Source organism: Tachysurus fulvidraco, chromosome 15, assembly GCF_022655615.1.
Source record: "Tachysurus fulvidraco isolate hzauxx_2018 chromosome 15, HZAU_PFXX_2.0, whole genome shotgun sequence".
In the NCBI taxonomy this organism is placed as follows: Eukaryota; Metazoa; Chordata; class Actinopteri; order Siluriformes; family Bagridae; genus Tachysurus; species Tachysurus fulvidraco.
In genome coordinates this window covers 2,381,447-2,401,446 of record NC_062532.1, presented here as the reverse complement: position 1 = coordinate 2,401,446, position 20,000 = coordinate 2,381,447, and the positions used below count along the sequence as shown (strand labels likewise).

Here is a 20,000-nt window from a genome sequence, read left to right as displayed (position 1 = left end):
CAGACACTGATGATGGGATGTTGAGGGTGTTCAGTGTGGTTGAGTCAGGGCTCATCACAACATGTGTTTGTGATGGACGAGGTGCTCATACTTTTGCTCCTTTACTGTTACTGCTTGTGGCTCCTGTGCTTGCCTGTCTATCTCTATCTCATCACATATGCCACTCCTCAACATAATAGGTGTTTTCCCAAATTCCCATGCCATTATTTATTTATTTTTGGCTTTAGAGTAGTACAAATGCCAGCTGCATCACTATTACAACACTACACAAAACACTGTGGCTAAAGCTGGCACTTCCTGACTTCCTGGTGCAGTGCCCATGATAACATCACCACTGGAGTGTCTGGTGTTTTCCCCACACGAATATACGCTGCTTAAACAAGCATAAGGGTCACGACGATCTAATGTATGGACAACGTGTGAAAATAAAACAATGACATCACTAATAGTACACGATTACTATGGCATTGAGAATAAAACCTGCCAGGCAGGAATGTGTATGATCTTTGCGAGGCTTGGCTCTGTACCAGAGGTAAATATTTTACAATGTTAACCTGCGTCTTAGAAGAAAAACAAGTTTCCTCCTGACTGCAGTGCCACATTCTTCCCATGACTTACCCCGAGGTTTATTTTTGGCAGATTCTCTGAATATACAAGGTTTCCAGGAAACATGCTAGGCCTGGTTACTACTACTGCAAATACTACTACTAATAATAATGCAGAAAACTATCAATTGGGGAAAAAAAAACCCCCAAATCACCAAGGGATTAGAGAAAGATCATACCATGGTTCTCTGGCTCATTCTCCATGAGCACTGAGGAGAGGATGACTTTACTGGCATCCCATTTCTCCCAAACAGGGAGCGCGAGTCTCCTTGCCATTTCATCTACATCCACATCGCACAGATTCTCCGAAATAAAGGTCTGGTAGTACTGAGCTGAGAAGATCTGAGCCTCTACAAGCTGGGCAAGAAGTGAAGGAAGGAGGTTCTCCTCCTGCAGGACCTTCCTCACTTCAGAAAGAACCTCTTTGAAAGGCACCATGATTCCACGAGACCATCGGTGGAGCTCTTCATAGGATTCCCACGAGGCATCCAGGACCTTCTCGAAACATCCAGGCTGTCGGGTTGGAGGATCAGCTGAAAAGCAAGTCGCACCAAAGCATCAATGATCTCCAGCGTTCAATGCACAGACAGTTTCACATGTCCTTTTCCCAAATCAGAGAAACAGGCATATACGCCGAAAAGGGATGGCTCGATCTCACTTCACTTTTTTTTTTTCAGACTAGAAATCGGATGTAAGGGAGAAGAGAGAAGTTTGTTTCCATCACAATGATGCAGTGCATAAAATCACGGATCCACAAACCTGATCCGAGATCAGCACCGTTCACACAAACTACAAATCAAGCTGTAGAAAAGAAAACACACTCGTTTAGACTTTCTAAAATAAACCTGAAACAATTCTGAAATCGTCATTCGCGTTTAATCATAAACAGAGAACACAAACTATTAATAAATAAAAGGAATTTTATGATATAGAGCCGTCACAGCTGCGGCTCTCATTCTTAAAGTCTCGTGTAGTGACTTTCAATTCTGCAAGAAATTTGTGAACTTATTTCAGACAACAGTGAATTTGTGGAAATCCCCAACAAACTTATATTAATAAAATACCGAGTCATTTGTGTCGTGTGTTAGAAAAAAAAAAATCATCAGTACACTTTTACTGCGTCCTTACAAACAGTGTTTAACTTCCACTACAAGCACCTGGAAAAATACAAATAATAAAAAAAAAAAAATCCAGTAAACCCTTTAAGAACCCTTAAAGAACCCTTAGAGATGTTTTCCCATCAGAGAGTTTCCACAATCCCTTACCAGCTAATACACACCTTGGATTTACGAGGTTTACTGGATGAATACACACATGTGCTTGAATACATGAAAGCACCCATTTAAAGAACCCCTGAAGAACCCGGATTTACTGCGAAGAAGACTTGAAGGATGTAGAACCTAAAGAAAAAGGTTCTAGTATCTGGAAGCTAAGAACCGTTACGTATCCAATAAACCATTAAAAAACACAAAGGGTTTCGAACCTTACAAAAAGTCTGCGGATACGGTAGGAGTTTTATTGGGTGAGGAGTATGTATTTGTGTGTGTGTGTGTGTGTGTGTGTGTGTGTGTGTGTGTGTGTGGGAATAAATAAAACAATGCAATGGTTTAATAGAATTTATTAGATACTTTCTAACATAAATCGTATAAAAAAACAAAACACATGATTTAATCACCACATTTTCTTTCGGTCTAATAATAATAACAACAACAACGTGTACAATTTTACAAGGATCCTGATTTATAAAAAAAAAAAAAAAAGTAAAAAGTACAAAAGAAAAACGGTTCCTTGGGTAAATCCCCAGGACAAAAAAGCTCCGGTGTGTTTACATAACAGACGTGTTGTTTCTTCTTCGCAGTGTTTTATTGGTTAAATACTTCGGACCTTTTCAGCGTGTTTTTAAAAAACTTCCACGTTCGGAGTCGCTGCTATGTTTTAAAGGTCGTGCAGGAACGACAGGGACGACGACGTGTAGAAAAATGGTGGACAATCAAAAGTATATATAAGTAAAAAAATCAACATATTTACTGCCTAGACATCCATTTTGTTTTCGTTATATGGAGATGACGGATCTAATTTCTAGACTTTCACCTTAATGAAGTGTTTATTTCCAGAACGAAAACGATTGATGTGAATTTTACGACGTTATGATTTAATATTCGATCGTTTTGCTAGCACGAGGTTAGCCGTGGCGGCGTTTTTTAGCGGTTCGTGATGGCGGCTTTTTATGGAGATGACGTTTGGAAAACAGAGAAATGGATCAGATGTGAACTGGGACGTTGATGCGGATCAGACCTGGGTTTATTAAAGACCACACGCTGTATTACAGACTCGTCACTCGTCATGTAACTCGTGTCCCGATGCTGATTTGTACACTTTACATCATTCGATGAGAAAATACATTTTATATATATATTCAGCTCAGAAATTCTGCACCTCCGCCGTGGTAATGGTTTAAAATGTTCCTCTTTTAAATGCTTCGCTGGTGTTTATAAAGAGGAAGATTTAAACCATTACCATAGCTTCTTGTTTAGCGAGGAATTAAAGGAACTGTTCATTTAACCCCATAAACTCGGACGGAGATTTATTTCTTTGTATTTCTTTGAATATGATAAAGGATCGGGATTGAGGAAGATGTCAGTATCCAGTAAGAAATCTGGAAGAATCAGAAAGAGCGATAAAAAAAAAGTAAATAAAACAAGTGGCCGAGCCGTAATTCTCCTTGGAAAAAAACACTTACAGTAAATTTTCAGGGAACACTGCGAGCCATTCATGACCCGAAATGACTCAGATTCCTGTGGACGTTCATTCGGTAAAAACGAAAGACTTTTTCGAGTCAAGTCAAGTCTTTTTCAACAAACATCCTGCGCTTTGGATTTCAGGTGTTTGCAGAAGAAACATGGGGGGGGGGGACGACACGTTTGTGTGCGGATCCGAATCAGGAATCGATAGTGATTGTGATCGAAACCACAGACGGTTTGGTTTGTCTGGCGCTGATGTTCACTCCATATCTGTGTTTCCATCTGAGGAGGAACCGGAAGCGCAGTAATCTTTTATACCTGTAAAATAAATAAATAAATAAAGTTAGCACTTATATACAATAGTTATACCTAAATAACATATAGAGTAGATTTCATTCCTGTAATGAGAGAGTTCATTCTTAATGCTCGACTCTACACGTTTCCTTACAGCCGACACTTCTGGGTTTTTTTTTCTCTCAGGGTTTTTTGAAGTGAAAACACTCGTGTCTTCGTTTCCTTTTAGCCCCTTACACACACACACGTTAAACCCATCTCGCACCACTGCTGCATGTAAACTGAACACGTCTTTGAGGTCACCGGAGTGTGATGCTAACAAACTGCAAGCGAGACACAAATGTTGCTTTTAAACACGAGTAAAAGTCACCCTGAAGATGTTCTCCATGTTTAACACACGGCCATCTAAGCATCGGTGTCTTCTCTCAGACACAGGGTTCTTTTGAAAGACGCGAGTTTCTTCGGTTCTTCGGCTCTTGCTGATCTGACGTTCTGATTAGAAAGGAAATGTCTGTTGTGTCTACACTTTCTGTTAACCGAAGCCACGGCGGATTAACCATTCTGAAAGTTCTGTGGGCGCAGATAAGTTTTAGTCCCGATTACAAACACAAGAACAGAGAGTTTCCTTTTGTGAGATGAATCACTAGTAGAAATCGTGTGGATAAATCTCTGTAGATTGGACCAAATATAACGTGCTTCCTGAAGACGGGCTGAAATGACACACTTCCTGGACTGTCCCTGGGTAGTCAGGGTTATCTCATAACCTTTTACACTTCAGAAGTAAAAAAAAAAAAACCCGCTCAGTCAAATCCTCTCAGTCTCGCTTTTGTTACTAGGACACTTATTTCTAAATGGGTGAATTTGCACGGAGGTCACGGTGGCTTAGTGGTTAGCACGTTCGCCTCACACCTCCAGGGTTGGGGTTCGATTCCCACCTCCACCTTGTGTGTGTGGAGTTTGCATGTTCTCCCCGTGCCTCGGGGGTTTCCTCCGGGTACTCCGGTTTCCTCCACCGGTCCAAAGACATACATGGTAGGTTGATTGGCATCTCTGGGAAATTGTCCGTAGTGTGTGAGTGTGTGTGAATGAGTGTGTGTGTGTGCCCTGTGATGGGTTGGCACTCCGTCCAGGGTGTATCCTGCCTCGATGCCCGATGACTCCTGAGATAGGCACAGGCTCCCCATGACCCGAGGTAGTTCGGATAAGCGGTAGGAAATGAACGAATGAATGAATTTGCATATTTTCATTCATGTAAGGTCAGAAAAACCACAACATATGAATTAATTGCCCAGGTGTCCTCGTGAGCTTCAGGGGAAGTCTTTGCACACCAGGATCTGTTGTCTGTTTTTGACACGATGAAGACACCGGCTTTAACTTTTGAAGGTTCTTCAAGGCTGACTGCTGAGTCCACCTGACTCTGTGATAAACTCTTCCATAAGACTCAACATGATGTTCTGTGGTGGCATCAGAACCTTCTGGGCTCCCCCAGTGTCTCCCACTTGACCTTGTTCCTCGGTTAGCGGTGTCCAGTCCAGCTTTGCTAGTACGTCTTGGTGTACTTGTTATCCGCTTGGCGAAACCTCCCTGTGGACCAGACAGCAGTGGTAGAACATTTTTTGAAGATTCCGAGGACCTCAAAGCCGTCCACGTCCTCGCCTCGGAGCTGGTGTAGTCCTCGTAGAGACTTCAGTGTCCTGCTCACTGATGCTGAGTCTGAAAGGACTACCAGATATTTTCTATCCTTTTGAGGTACAAGCAATTAGAAATTAACACGACATGGCGCCTGCCGCGTCTTAGCCGTTTAGCCGAACGCATTCCCGAACACTCTGTGCTCAGTGTTAAACTACCCAGAACACCGCAGAGCGCTCGAGCATGACCTTTAACCCTGAATTAATGATCTCTACTCTCAGATTCTGTCTCTCGGGTTAAAATGTTTCTGCTCAGCAGCCTGGAACTGTGAAAATAACAGCTTCCTAAATTCCTCAGAGATAAAACGCTGCTACAAAACTCTGAGCCACTGATAATCCGGCTGGACTAAACGAAGAAGAATCGGAGCTTCTGACGCCGCTGAGTTCTGGACTGATTGTGTAGAAGGTGCAGATTTATTCAGTACTAAGGCACGACTTCTTACTGTAGTCAGACTGCTGTGGTTTAAAAGGAATCAGACATTCAGGATGTGCAGCTCTAATGAAATAAACGTGTGCTTCCTTAAACTGTGGGGAGGTTAAATGGCAGGTCGTACCGGTGTGGACTGGTGAAAGGTGTGGCGTTTACCGTCCACGGCTGTAAATGTTGTTGTTTGTCGTTATCGTCACCACGGGAACTTCAAAAAGCCGAACTGAATGCGACGCCGATGTACACTTCCATTTTGTTTTTACCCTCAGTGCTAACTTTTGGACTGTAGAGTTTAATAGACTGCTTAATTTACTACTAGTCTGTTAATAATAAAGCTTGATCTATTTTACTAGTATCAGTAAAGCCATAAATAGCCTGGTTTTATTGACGTAATCAGATCCTGGGCCGTGATTATTTGGTGTACTGGGGTGGAAAAGATGTAAGGGGCAGGTAAGAAAATTCTGCAAGGAAATCGAAAGAAGCGGCAGATTTAGAGCGGCTTCTTCATCACTACTGCGGCTTTGGGTTCAAACAAACAAACACACAAATAAATAAACAAACAAACAAAGACGTAAAAATAAATAAATAAATAAATAAAAAACAAATATATACAGAACAAACAAACAAACGAATACATAAAAATAATTAATAAAAAATAAAGACAGAATAGACAAACAAATAAATAAATAAAAATGGAGCAATGACATAAAACTAAAAAAATAAAGACAAATAAATAAAATATTTAAAAATAAACACAAATATAAATAAATAAATAAATACAAATAAATAAGACAAAAAAAATAACTAAATAAAGACAAAAATGAACAAAGATAAAATATAAATAAATAAATATAAACAAATATTTATTTATATTTGTTTATATTTATTTATTTATATAAATAAATAAATATAAATAAATGAATAAAACAAACTAAATAAATAAATAAAATAGACAAAAACAAACAGACATAAAATAAATAGATAAACAAACAAACAAACAAATAAATAAAAATAAATAAACCAGTTTCTGCAAAGGAACGCATGTAAACTTCGAACATTTATCTACACTAAATGTGACCAGAGCTCCACGTCAGGATTTTCCTGCCAGTCACGTGGTTTGCCAGCATGTGCTGTAAGTATAAAGCTTGCAGATCACATTACACCGGCAGGAGAGAACGGTGTTTTCCATTTTTATGGATGTATACAAGTCATTTCATCAGCTTTGCTATACCACAGATTGTTGCACAAAAAAAAGGGGGCTTTTAATACAGAGGTGGCTCTTCTCCAAAACGCCCACGTGCATGAGAACCGACACCTTCTGGAGTCTGGTGGTGAATGAGGAGGTGCTGCAGATGTTACAGACCGGGATTAAAACGACTCGTGGTATTACTCTGCAACTCTGCTCACACACACACACTCACACACACACACACACACACACACACACACACACACACACACAAATGCACCACAGCAATTACTGGCTTTTCACTGATTTTCTCAAATCCCAAAGAATCCCATCTGAGTATTTTTGCTGGGTTGTGATTGTTCTTCACACCGTATCAGAGAAGAACTGGATGCTGGCTGAGAAGCAGAAATGGACTGGACAGAAAATGTAGATTCTACAGTGAATAAAGTCAAAGGACTTTACAAATCTGTACATCTTCAGCAGTGAGTGACACGACGACTCGGATCAGTGTTATGAGCTATGAGTACATGTATGAAGAATGAGGTCAGTCTGAGAGTTTGGTTTGGGGCGGAGGTGAGTCGAGAGGTTAGAGAATGTAACCCTGTTATTATTAGTAACACTGAGGCAATTCTTGAGAAGAAGAGGTAGTAAAAAGCCCCCGCAGACGTCTAGCCGCACAGTACGGACGTCTGCTTCCTCACAGGCTCGACGTTCAGACCGGCTTCAGCAGGTGCTTTGCCGGCTGCATGCAAAGCACGAGCAAACCTGAGCCACGACTCGACTGACAGGGAAGTGAATCTCTGCTTTCAGATCAGACTCGGCTCGCTAAAGACCTCCGTGTTTTAAACAGACAAACGTGCTGCTCTCAGGGGGAAAAAAAGAGTAGCTCAGAGTCACATTCTGTCTCGTTCACCGAATCACAAAACATTCCTGTTCTTCTGACTTTCAGAAATGAAAATGTCCACCTTTTCTGTACCTGTCCTTTGTTACTGACACCAAAACAAAGGGATATCTAATAAGCCCCGCCTCCGGGGGGGTGTGTCCAGCTCTGTAGAGTCAGTAAACAGGTTTCGCCTGTGTGTTGAAGGCACGTCTCCCTGCACGACCTTCCCCTTTTCTCAGAGCCTTTTGGTGTGATATTAAATAATCTGCATTGTTTAATATTGTTTTGTTGTACAGTTGTGTGTTGAATCTGTTGTATAAAAAGGTCCCACAAGCTTTGACTTTTTGTGCTTCCGTTTGAACCTAAAATCTATTTTATGGATCTCTTCGTCATCATTTGTCGTTCCTTCGAATTCAGAATGCTTACAGAGGACGAGCTCCAAAAATAACCACCAAACCAAAAGCGTCTCCCACCCAGTTTGGGGAGAAAGTGTCGTTTCACCAACATATTTAAACCCTTATTTTCAGGACACGTGTCCTGACATGACCCTGAAGGAAAAAAAAAAAAAAAAAAAAAACAACCAAGAAACAGGAAGTGTGTGTTTGGTCGTACTCTGCACTATCGCCTGGTAGACTGCAGCCGCCGGAGAATCTGGCACTTCGTTTAGGAAAGACTTTCCCTCGTCACAGCTTCGACCTTTAAATAAATAAAGAAAGAAAGAAAGAAAGAAAGAAAGAAAGAAAGAAAGAAAGAAAAGAATCACAATTAAAAAATGTAAAACATGGTTAAAAAAAAAATTCTACGTAACATGAATAATAGAAAATAGTAACATGAACTTATTCGTATTAAAATAAAGTAGATTATTTAAATAGCTGCGTTTTATCGCTCTTGTTCTTGCCGACCATTAACGGCTTTATATATTTCATGTGAATGACTGAATTTATCTTTTTATAGCTGCTTTTGATGTTGCACAACGTCTGTGGAAGAAGTTCCCGCTTTCACCAGAAGAAGTGTCGTGTTACTGAGAACGTTTGTGTATTTACGGCGTACGACAGAATCCGGACGCATAGCGATGACTCGCGTCCGTCCGTGTTACGAAGGAGCTGCCGCCATAGAAACGATGACGTATTCGAACGAGCGAATTAATCGATATAAACCTGAGAAACGCGGCTTCGCTAGTGTCAGAGAACGGACCAATCAGAACGCAGAAGCGGGCGGCACGGCGTACCTATACGTGGGTCCAGTGGAACTCGTCCCAGCAGAGGCAGACTCAGGTCCTCACACATCCGCCGAGCTCCTCCGGTGGACGGAGGGAAAATCTGAGACGTGTTCTGTTAGAAGACACGATGAAATTTAAGTAGATGATGTGAATAAGATTTCAGACACATGGGATCAACTTAAGTCAAAGTCCTGATGCGGGGAAAGTCTGTAGTAAAGGAGAGTTAGGGGTGAAAATGAAGAAGGAAGCGATTTAAAAAGGGAAAACACCACAAACACGATTTAAGTAATATGTCTGCAGTTCTGTTGATTTAGTGTTCATGATTAAAAGGTGGATAAATGCAGATAAAGTCGTCAGCAGTCCTTAACACCGAGTTCCTCATGCGGGGAAAGTCCCCTGGAAACCAAGGTTAAAAAATAAACTAAAAAAAAAAAAAAAAGAGCTGAAATTTAGGACCAAACTGAAGTCCTTAGCTTCACGGGTCAGTGTGTAAAAGAGTAATCAGGAGATAATCCGTCTCCACACGGTGTGAACGCTGAAGGAATGATGAGGCAGGCGACACGTCACACAGACACCGGGTCCGGGCGCTGCTCAGACAAACGTGATTTCTGGATCTGAAGATGAATTATTTTAAATGCACAAGAACCGTCACATCTCTCCGTTACAGCCTCTGGGTTCTGGGGTGATCACATAAAGTCTGTCGGGTTCAAACGTAGTCACTAAAGTTCTGATTCTTCAGTAAAAAAATCCTCTTAATATTTAGTTTGTTTTTAAAAACAAACGCTTACAGCATTTCAGAATAGAGTGTGTGGGGGGAGTGTGTGTGTGTGTGTGGGGGGGTGTTAGTGTTTGTGTGTAAGTGTGTGTGTGTGTGGGGGGGGGAAAGAGAGTGTGGGGGGGTAAGAGAGAGAGTGTGTGTGTGTGGGGGGGTGTTAGTGTTTGTGTGTGTGTAAGTGTGTGTGAGTGAGTGGATGTGTGTGAGTGTGAGTGTATGAGTGTGTGTGAATGTGTGTGTGTGTGTGTGTGTGTGAGTGTGTGTGTGTGTGAGTATGTGTGAGTGTGTGTGTGTGAGTGTGTGTGTGTGAGTATGTGTGAGTGTGAGTGTATGAGTGTGTGTGAGTGTGTGAATGTGTGTGTGTGTGTGTGTGTGTGTGTGTGTGTGTGTGTGTGTGTGAATGTGTGTGTGAATGTGTGTGTGAGTGTGTGTGTGTGAGTGTGTGTGTGTGAGTGTGTGTGTGTGAGTGTGTGTGTGTGTGTGTGTGTGTGTGAGAGAGTGTGTGTGAGAGTGTGTGTGTGAGAGTGTGTGTGAGTGTGTGAATGTGTGTGTGTGTGTGTGAATGTGTGTGTGTGTGTGTGAGTGTGTGTGTGAATGTGTGTGTCTGTGAGTGTGTGTGTGAGTGTGTGAGTGTGTGGGCTTTTACGGAAGTTCTGCAGGCGGGTGGTAAGAAATCTATGAGCTCAGCTCTGCAGTGTGTGTGTGTGTGTGTGTGTGTGTGTGCGCGCGTGTGTGTGTGTGTAACACTGTATTTAAAGGTGTTTTCACAGCTCATATTAAAGTTCTCATTCATTCATCAAGCTTGAGTTCTGTAACAGCGATACACAAGATGTATGGTAACATAAATCAACTGTCTGCAAATAAACTGCAGGGAAAATGGGAAAGAAAAAAAGGTAATTGTTTTAGAATATGAATAAAAAATATTTTTATATAAATATTTCAAAATTTTATAAATTTCATTTTGATTTTTTTTTAAGCTTATTTAAAAATGTTTTTACCATTGAAGCAACTGCCACATCTCAGAACAGTGGACTGTAGCGTGTGTTACACTGTTTGTTGTGTGTATCTGTACTTTAGCCTGGGGGGTGCCAAAACTTTTGCATACAATTCCCGTGTTTTACTCGCCTTGCATTTAGGGCACACGAAGCCGCTCATGTTCTCCACCACGCCGATGATCGGCAGCTTGACCTTCTGACAGAATCTGATCTCTTTACGTACGTCCTGCAGAGACACTTCCTGTTTGGGGGGAAAAGAACAAAGGGACAGGAAGTGCATCAGAGGCAGGAGGAGGACGTCTTCACTTCACTTCCTTAAATGGAGAAAGTCATTTTTATTGCAAATGAAAGATTATTATTTCCCCAAACGTAGGACACTGTGGTCTGATTACACAAGGCAAAGGGGAGTGTGTGTGTGTGTGTGCACCTGTGGTGTAGTTATAATAACAGCCCCATCGATGCCTGCACCACTCAGGTACTGCACTACAGACAGGTGCTCATCAGAGGTTCCTGGCGGCGTGTCCACGATCAGGTAGTCCAGCTCACCCCAATCTACATCTCTCAGGAACTGCTTTATCATGCCTGCACACACACACACGCGCGCACACACACACGCACGCACAAAACACACATGCACACACACATACGCACGCACACACATGCACAAAACACACATGCACACACACATACGCACGCACACACATGCACAAAACACACATGCACACACATATGCATGCACAAAACACACGCACACACACACATGCACAAAACACACATGCACAAAACACGCACGCACGCACACACAAAACACACACACATACACAAAACGCACACCGCACACACACACCCATACACACACACACACACATGCACGTGCACACACACACACGCAAAAAACACACAGGCGCGCACACACACCCATACACACCCATACACACATGCACGTGCACACACACACACACACACACACGCAAAAAACACACACAGGCGCACACACACACCCATACACAGAAAGGAATTTAATCATTAATGAATTAATCTATGAGGTACAATGAGACATCACACAAGCTGATTGATTTTTCTTTTCGTCTGAGTAATTAAAATAACTCTATTATTGCTTTTGCTTTATTTATATGTTACATAAGAATGACATCGTGTTTCTCATATGCACACACACACACACACACACACATATATGTATATAAAATATAAGCCTGTTACCAAGAAATAGAAAAGAAAAAAGAAAACCGCCATCTGACAATAAGGAGAAAGAACAAAAATATGTCTCCAGGAACATTAAGTAAAAAAGTCTCTTCCTCCCCAGTTTTACTTCCCCAATCAGCTGAGGTTTTGCGTAAGTTTCGCTAATCTCAGAGAAACACACCACACACCTCTCTCTCATCAAACGAGCTTCGTCTTCATTTTAACCTCGAATCACATCCCCTCCTGAACGCTGCTTTCACACACTGACACCAGACTTTTAGAAAACAACAACAATAAAAGAACAAACAAATGTGTGAATCAACACCGAAATATCGTCTTTATTGTCGTTCGTCTCGACCCGGTTTCGTCACCGGGAGATGAACTTTATTCCTGATGATGTACAGGAGAACATTATAATCGGTGCTCCGGATTGGATCCTGGACGCTGATTGGTCAGAACAGCAGCTCTGACTTTAGTGTGGCAGGAAATCACAGGTTTATTTATAGCTAACGCACGGGTTTAAATACGTTTCTATGGCAACAGCTGGCACTTGAGACTCCTTCCGTCCGTTAAAGTTTTGTAACGGACGACTTTTTGTGTGTCGCAGAAAAAGGAAAATACTGACAGATGTTGATGTATTCTGCTTAAACACTGACAGATGTTGATGTATTCTGCTTAAACACTGACAGATGTTGATGTATTCTGCTTGAACACTGACAAATGTTGATGTATTCTGCTTGAACACTGACAGATGTTGTATTCTGCTTAAATACTGACAGATGTTGTATTCTGCTTAAATACTGACAGATGTTGATGTATTCTGCTTAAATACTGACAGATGTTGATGTATTCTGCTTGAACACTGACAAATGTTGATGTATTCTGCTTGAACACTGACAGATGTTGTATTCTGCTTAAATACTGACAGATGTTGATGTATTCTGCTTAAATACTGACAGATGTTGATGTATTCTGCTTGAACACTGACAGATGTTGATGTATTCTGCTTGAACACTGACAGATGTTGTATTCTGCTTAAATACTGACAGATGTTGATGTATTCTGCTTAAATACTGACAGATGTTGATGTATTCTGCTTAAATACTGACAGATGTTAATCTAAAACGCTCTGCATCTCATACGGTTGTTTGTGCACACCAGAACTGAGACGGTGTCACAAACAGCACAGCAGCTGATGGACACACGATGTGCACCAGTGCAGATCACCTGTTAGGGGGGAAGTGAAACTTGCCCTAAATACTGTTTAGAACAAACTCGGTAGACTGTAGTAACCACACCGTGAGCTCCTGTTTACCAGGTAAACGTAGTGACCTTCTGTGCTGGTAGGATATTTAAATGTGGAAAAACAGACAGCTGAAAAAGAAGAAGAGGAGGAGGAGGAGGAGGAGGAGGAGGAAGTTACCACTGTAACTGTAAATGTGCTGAGAAATATGTCAGAGCTGTCTCTCTCTCCTCTCTTTCTTTGTTCAGCCTCTCTCATCTCCTTTCTTTCTCCTCTTTCTCCTCCTCCTTTTCTCCGCTCCTCTCTACCTCTACTCTTTCTCCTTCTCTTTTTCTCCTCTCCTCTTTTTCTTTTCTCCTCTCTTTCCTCACAATCACTGTTGCTTCACCCACCGTTTTTCTTCGGTCCTCTCCAGATCACGGCGTCATCAGGACTGCTGAGCAGGAAGCCGATGGACATGACGGCCAGGTTATCTTCTACATACTGAGAAGGAAACACGCACACACACACACACACACACACACACACACACACACACACACACACACACACACACGTGACATTAACGACAACCAAAAACATGCAGCTTAACCTATTAACATTTGTGTGAATATATAAAATATAATAGAAATATCACAGATCCTCACCACAGGAGACCAGCCAGAGCCGCTCTGATGAACCTACACACACACACACACACACACACACACGGATCATAAACACACACTCAAGAAACAAGAACACACACACACACACACACACACACACACACACACACACACACACACGGATCATAAACACACACAAGAAACAAGAACACACATACACACACACACACACACACTGCAGCTATAATTAATAAACGGTGTAAATCACAGACACACTGCTGAGGTGTAAAAGGAATAAAACTCTTCAGGACGTGTTTTTTAATCCAAAACTGAAGACCTTCATCACAGCAAACATTTATTTGCAAAAAACTGGAGTGTGAAGGTGAGTAAAGAGCATGCGGTGCGGTTGTGAGGAACAGAGCCGTATTAGAAAAGAGGAAGCGTCTACTGTATACGCCACTGAACCAAGAGCTTAAAGAGGGAAGGGAAAAAAAAACCTACACCAAACATTTACATGTTTAAAACACACACATTTCTGTAAAGGACTAAAGACGACAAACGTCACGCAGACGTGAGACTCTGAATAACACGTTTATAACACGGATTTGAATGTTAATGACAAATCTGTCTCAGGATGCGTTATTGAGCAACATGGAGAGCAGAAAGTGGAATGGAAACTTCTAGAGAAAAGCCATGAAGAAACGAAGAGGGTTTAAAGAGGAACAAAGACGTGATGTTTATTGTAGGATTTTTGATTAAAAAAAAAAGTGGTGTTGTAACGTTACTGACCCGACGGGGTGGAGCTACAGGAGGGATTCCTGTCCAGAGTCACATGATGCTGAACACTGGACACTATAGCAGTGGTCCCCAACCTTTTGATAATTTTACTACGGCCCGCTGGGGGTGGGGGTGGGGGGTTATGGCAATACAATTAAATTAAAATGAATAAATTTTACTAATTTGTGGGTTAAATTTGAGCAAACACAATATACACGAACACCAAGCACTGTTAAACATGACAAAGTACCGGTGAACAGAGAGAAGAGCGATACACACCTTCTCTCTCCACCAAAGCTACACCACCACTGCCGCTCGCAGCCGCTCAGCTCCAGACGTCACCTAAACCCGGCCTGATATCATGATATTTTGCGCATGCGCGGTATCGGTGCGGCTTTAGGTGACGTCTCTCAGCTCCCGGTTAACTTCTCGTCCATGGAAAGTCGCACAAACCCGAGAGAAATACACCACAGTAAATAAAATGGGAATAATTTAATGTTCCTTGGGAAGCCCGGTAACATTTGGCCCGCGGCCCGGGGGTTTGGGGACCACTGCTTTATAGGATTACATGTAAAATATGAGCTTACAGTTAAAACCTATTAATAACGTATTAACAACCTTTTAATAACGCTTCCACTGCCTTTTGTGACATTTTCTTTTTCTTCTTTAATGAAAAATTCTGGGGCTCTTCATTTGGATTTTCTCTTTAGATATGAGCTCCTCTCTCCTCTGCTCCCCCTCCCTTTCCCTCAGAAAGAGGGAAGAAAGAAAGAAAAGAGGGAAAGAGAAAGAGGGAAAGAGAGAGAAGGAAAGAAAGAAGGGAAAGAGAAAGAGGGAAAGAGAGAAAAGGAAAGAAGAAAGGGAAAGAGAAAGAGGACAGAAAGAAAGAAACGAGGAAGAAAGAAAGAAAAGAGGGAAGAAAGAAAGGAAAAGAGGGAAAGAAAAAGAAAGGAAAGAGCGAGAGGGAAAGAGAGAAAGGAAAGAAAGAAAGGGGAAGAAAGAGGGAAGAAGAAAAAGGGAAAGAGAAGAGGGAAAGAGGAAAGGAAAGAAGGAAGGGAAAGAACGAGAGGAAGAGAGAAAAGGAAAGGAAAGGAAAAGACTCCAAAAGAAAAAAAAGTCCCTACTCCCTATTTCCCTCCCTCCCCTTCCCCCACTTCCCTCTCTTCTCTCTATTTCCTTCCCTCCCTTTATTTCCCTCCCTCCCTCCCCTTTCCTCTCATCAACTTCCTCCCTAACTCTCTCCCTCTCGTCTACTCCCGCACTTCCCTCCCTCTCTCCCTCTTCCCCTCCCCCACCCTGGGTTTAACCCTCGGTGACAGAAGCAGTGTGTTGTTGTACCTGCTCTCCTTCCAGCCCCATCATTCTGGGTATTGATGGTCCACAGATGTCCACGTCCAGCAGAGCCACCTGGAATTAAAGACGAGAAGCTGTTAACCGTCGTGACGTGAAACGACCAGCCTTCCCTTCCTTTCTTTCTTTCGTATTATTTAATATGTAATTGTGTATTTTTAATAATAATTTGAGTGACTAATGTTTTTTAAGGAGGTGTGGAGAGCGATGGTGATGGTTGAGGAACTGAGACTCCCTCAGTAAAGTTTTAGTACAGGGCTTATAAATAAAACCTCTGAGTTAACCTTTAAGAGCCGTGTGCTTTCTTGTTCACATGAGTGAAAGTAACGAGTGAATGAGCGACTGTTTATAGCTCGAGTGGAAACAGGAACTCGGTTGACAGATGTTTCAGGGTGATAAACATAACCAGGAATGTGTAAGAGACCAAGATGCGAGTGTTTTTTTACCAATAAAACCTTGTAAATGACTAAAAGACGTTGGTGGTGTGAGAGGACTAAGACACGGCGCGCTGTGATGTTACAGGAAGAAAAACTTCCATCTCACCTTCACTCACCTGCAGCTCTACAAGTTCCTCCATGTGCTCAGGGAATAATCTTAATGACAGGTTACAGATTTCGTCATTTATTTATTAACTGACACGTTTATATATAAAGATTCGTCAAAGTGAGGTGGGGATTCATGCCGCGTGCCGTGCGATGAACTTTTTTCCCCCCTTTTGACTACCTGTCAAAATCCATTTTAGTGTAATTTTATTCTTAGTCTATTTTTATTACAGATATCTGAATGATATCAAATTTAAATAGTCACTTGTCTCAGAGCGAATCGACTGACAGCGAATCGTCTGAGAGCGAATCGTCTGAGAGCGAGTCGTCTGACAGCGAGTCGTCTGACAGCGAGTCGTCTGACAGCGAGTCGTCTGACAGCGAGTCGTCTGACAGCGACTCGACTGAGAGCGACTCGACTGAGAGCGACTCGTCTGAGAGCGACTCGTCTGAGAGCGACTCGTCTGAGAGCGACTCGTCTGAGAGCGACTCGACTGACAGCGAATCAACTGACAGCGAATCAACTGACAGCGACTCGTCAGAGAGCGACTCGTCAGAGAGCGACTCGTCTGAGAGCGACTCGTCTGAGAGCGACTCGTCTGAGAGCGACTCGTCTGAGAGCGACTCGTCTGAGAGCGACTCGTCTGAGAGCGACTCGTCTGAGAGCGACTCGTTTGTGCTGCTCCCTCGAGGAGTGATCTGAGGCCTGTGCAGCTGCTCAGCCACGAAGCACATCTGAAGCGACTGTTACCCCAAGGGGTAATTTGAAACTCTGTAGAAGTTCCTATAACAAGGTGTGTGTTTCTTTTTATATCCACCCTGAGTAGCTTATTTATAGAGTTTGCTCGGTTACTGCTTAGTGGCTGAACAGCTTGTTCATGGCCTCTTACACTTCACAGTATCTAGCTGGCTCAGAAACACCACCAACTGACTTGAGGTGTGGCATCCTGTGGCAGCAAAGTCACAAAAAATTCTTAGTACTGAAACACTCGAAACAAATACATATGGAGGAGGGTGAACATCTTGTTTGGCCAAGTGTGTGCCAACTGTATTTCAAGTCAAGAAGCTTTTAAAACCAAAGAGCTGGTTGTTGACTTCAGGAGAGCGACAGAGCGACTCTGCAGAACATCAGATCATCTGTAGAGGTCGTCAGGAGCACCAAACTTCTTGGTGTTCATCTAGCGAACTTCACCTGGTCACTCAACACCAGCTCCATCACCAAGAAAGACCAGCAGCGTCTCTACGAAGGCTGAGAAAGGCACATCCCCCCCCCCCCCCGACCATGTTCTACAGAGGGACCACACCCCCCCTCACACACACTCCACCACACACACCCTTCACACACCCCTCACACACCCCTCACACACCCCTCACACACACACTCCACCACACACTCCACCACACACCCCTCACACACCCCTCACACACCCTTCACACACCCCTCACACACACACTCCACCACACACTCCACCACACACACACCCCTCACCACACACACCCCTCACCACACACCCCTCACACACACACTCCACCACACACCCCCCTCACACACACCCCTCACCACACACACCCCTCACCACACACACCCCTCACCACACACACCCCTCACACACACTCCACCACACCCCCTCCCCCTCACACCCCCCCTCCCCCTCACACACACACACACCCCTCACACACTCCACCACACACACCCCTCACACAGCCCTCACCACACACTCCACCACACACACCCCTCACCACACACTCCACCACACACACCCCTCACACACACACACACACACACACACCCCTCACACACCCCACACACCCCACACACACACACACACACACACACACACACACACACACACACACACACCCCTCACACACACACACACACACCCCCCTCACACACACACACACACACCCCACACACACACACACACACCCCTCACACACACACACACACACCCCTCACACACACACACACACCCCTCACACACACACACACACACACACCCCTCACACACACACACACCCCTCACACACACACTCTTCACTCTCCTGCCATCTGGAAAGAGGTACTGAAGCATTCGGGGCTCACGACCGGACTGTCTAACAGTTTCTTCCCACAAGCCATCAGACTTCTTAATAACTGAGCTGTACTGAGCACAACACACACACAGTATTAACACTGGTCACTGCTGTATCTGTTTATTGTCTTTTGTGTATTGTCTTGTATTTTTTTGTCTTGTCTGTCTTGTTTGTCTTGTCTGTCTTGTCTCACACTGTGTACACCAGGTTGCACAGATACACTTTATGTATCTAGGACTAACTTACTAACGCCTTATAGATCTGTCTTTGCTTTATGTAGCTTCACGATCCTGGGGAAACTTTCTCTCATGTCACTGTGTACCGCGACAGCTATATATGGTCGAAATGACAATAAAAGCTTCTTGACTTGACCTGTATTTATTCCTCCGGCTTCTTTTTACGTCCTTTCGGCTCTAATCTCTCTCATCTTTCTAATCCTCTTCATCGAATCAAACACAAAACCAACCGACACTTTTAACATTCTATTTTAAGTTAGGGAGCAGCATTATTCCATTTCCACACTGAAACTGTGAGGGGGTGAAAACTTTTGCACATGACCCTGTATGATGGGTGGGAGAGAAACTTCCTCGTGATCATGGGGTGTATTCGTACTTAGTAGCAGTGAGGCGTGATGGGGCTGTTTTTAGGTGTGTCTGGGCTTCATGGACATTTACAGCTGATAATTTAACCTCATTTGCATAAAAAGACAAAGGGTTGTGTGTCTGAGGGAAACGCTGTGAGATTAATAACCAGACAAGTTTTCTCTCTCAACTTCCTTTTTCCTGAATACTGAATCAAGTATTGTTATTATTATCATTATTATTGTTATTATTATTATATTATTATCATTATTATTATTATTGTTATTATTAGTAGTAGTAGTTATTGTTTTTATTATTATTATTATTATTATTATTAATGTTATTATCGTTATTACTGTTATTATTATTATTGTTATTATTATTATTATTGCAATAAAACATCATCTTGGAGTATAATGTATGGACGTAATTTGAGCAGAAAAAATAAGAACTGAGTTAGACAAGGAAAAGGATGAAGGAGACAGCAGAAAGAAAGACAGTGATGATTTACAGGTCGAGCGAATACACAGACATGTTTTTACTACAGTTTGGCGGTTCAAGCTGTGAGGAAGGACAAAAGGAGGAAGAGAAGACGGAAGATGAGAACCACAATTCCATATTGTTGTAATTTCTTGCTTTACTATTAAGAACAGAATCAGGAGAAAATGCTCTGTTTGTTTTGAGGAAATCGACAGCAAAGTGGCTGGAAGATACAGAGATTAATCACTTGTGTACAGGGAAATGTAGAGTTTAGAAACGGTGTGTGTGTGTGTGTGTGTGTGTGTGGTGTGTGTGTATACAGCA

General features: G+C 42.7%; 2 protein-coding genes across 2 annotated transcripts in view; both read right to left on the bottom strand.

Moving 5' to 3' along the window:
* The window catches only part of ciita (class II, major histocompatibility complex, transactivator), a 13,661-nt gene extending 12,467 nt beyond the window's left edge, over positions 1-1,194 (bottom strand). The window contains exon 1 of the mRNA XM_027156876.2: positions 785-1,194. Within this exon, the coding sequence (XP_027012677.2) occupies positions 785-1,043 (259 nt within the window). The 5' untranslated portion in view covers positions 1,044-1,194. The remainder of the gene's footprint in view (positions 1-784) is intronic.
* A 1,012-nt stretch (positions 1,195-2,206) lies between these two features.
* Positions 2,207-20,000, bottom strand: part of nubp1 (nucleotide binding protein 1 (MinD homolog, E. coli)) — a 19,578-nt gene continuing 1,784 nt past the window's right edge. Inside the window, exons 4-11 of the mRNA XM_047800848.1 lie at positions 15,986-16,054; positions 13,910-13,942; positions 13,655-13,745; positions 11,244-11,398; positions 10,947-11,057; positions 9,056-9,158; positions 8,440-8,523; positions 2,207-3,664 (exon numbers count right to left, since the gene is read on the bottom strand). Coding sequence (XP_047656804.1) covers positions 3,606-3,664; positions 8,440-8,523; positions 9,056-9,158; positions 10,947-11,057; positions 11,244-11,398; positions 13,655-13,745; positions 13,910-13,942; positions 15,986-16,054 — 705 coding nt within the window. The 3' untranslated portion in view covers positions 2,207-3,605. The remainder of the gene's footprint in view (positions 3,665-8,439; positions 8,524-9,055; positions 9,159-10,946; positions 11,058-11,243; positions 11,399-13,654; positions 13,746-13,909; positions 13,943-15,985; positions 16,055-20,000) is intronic.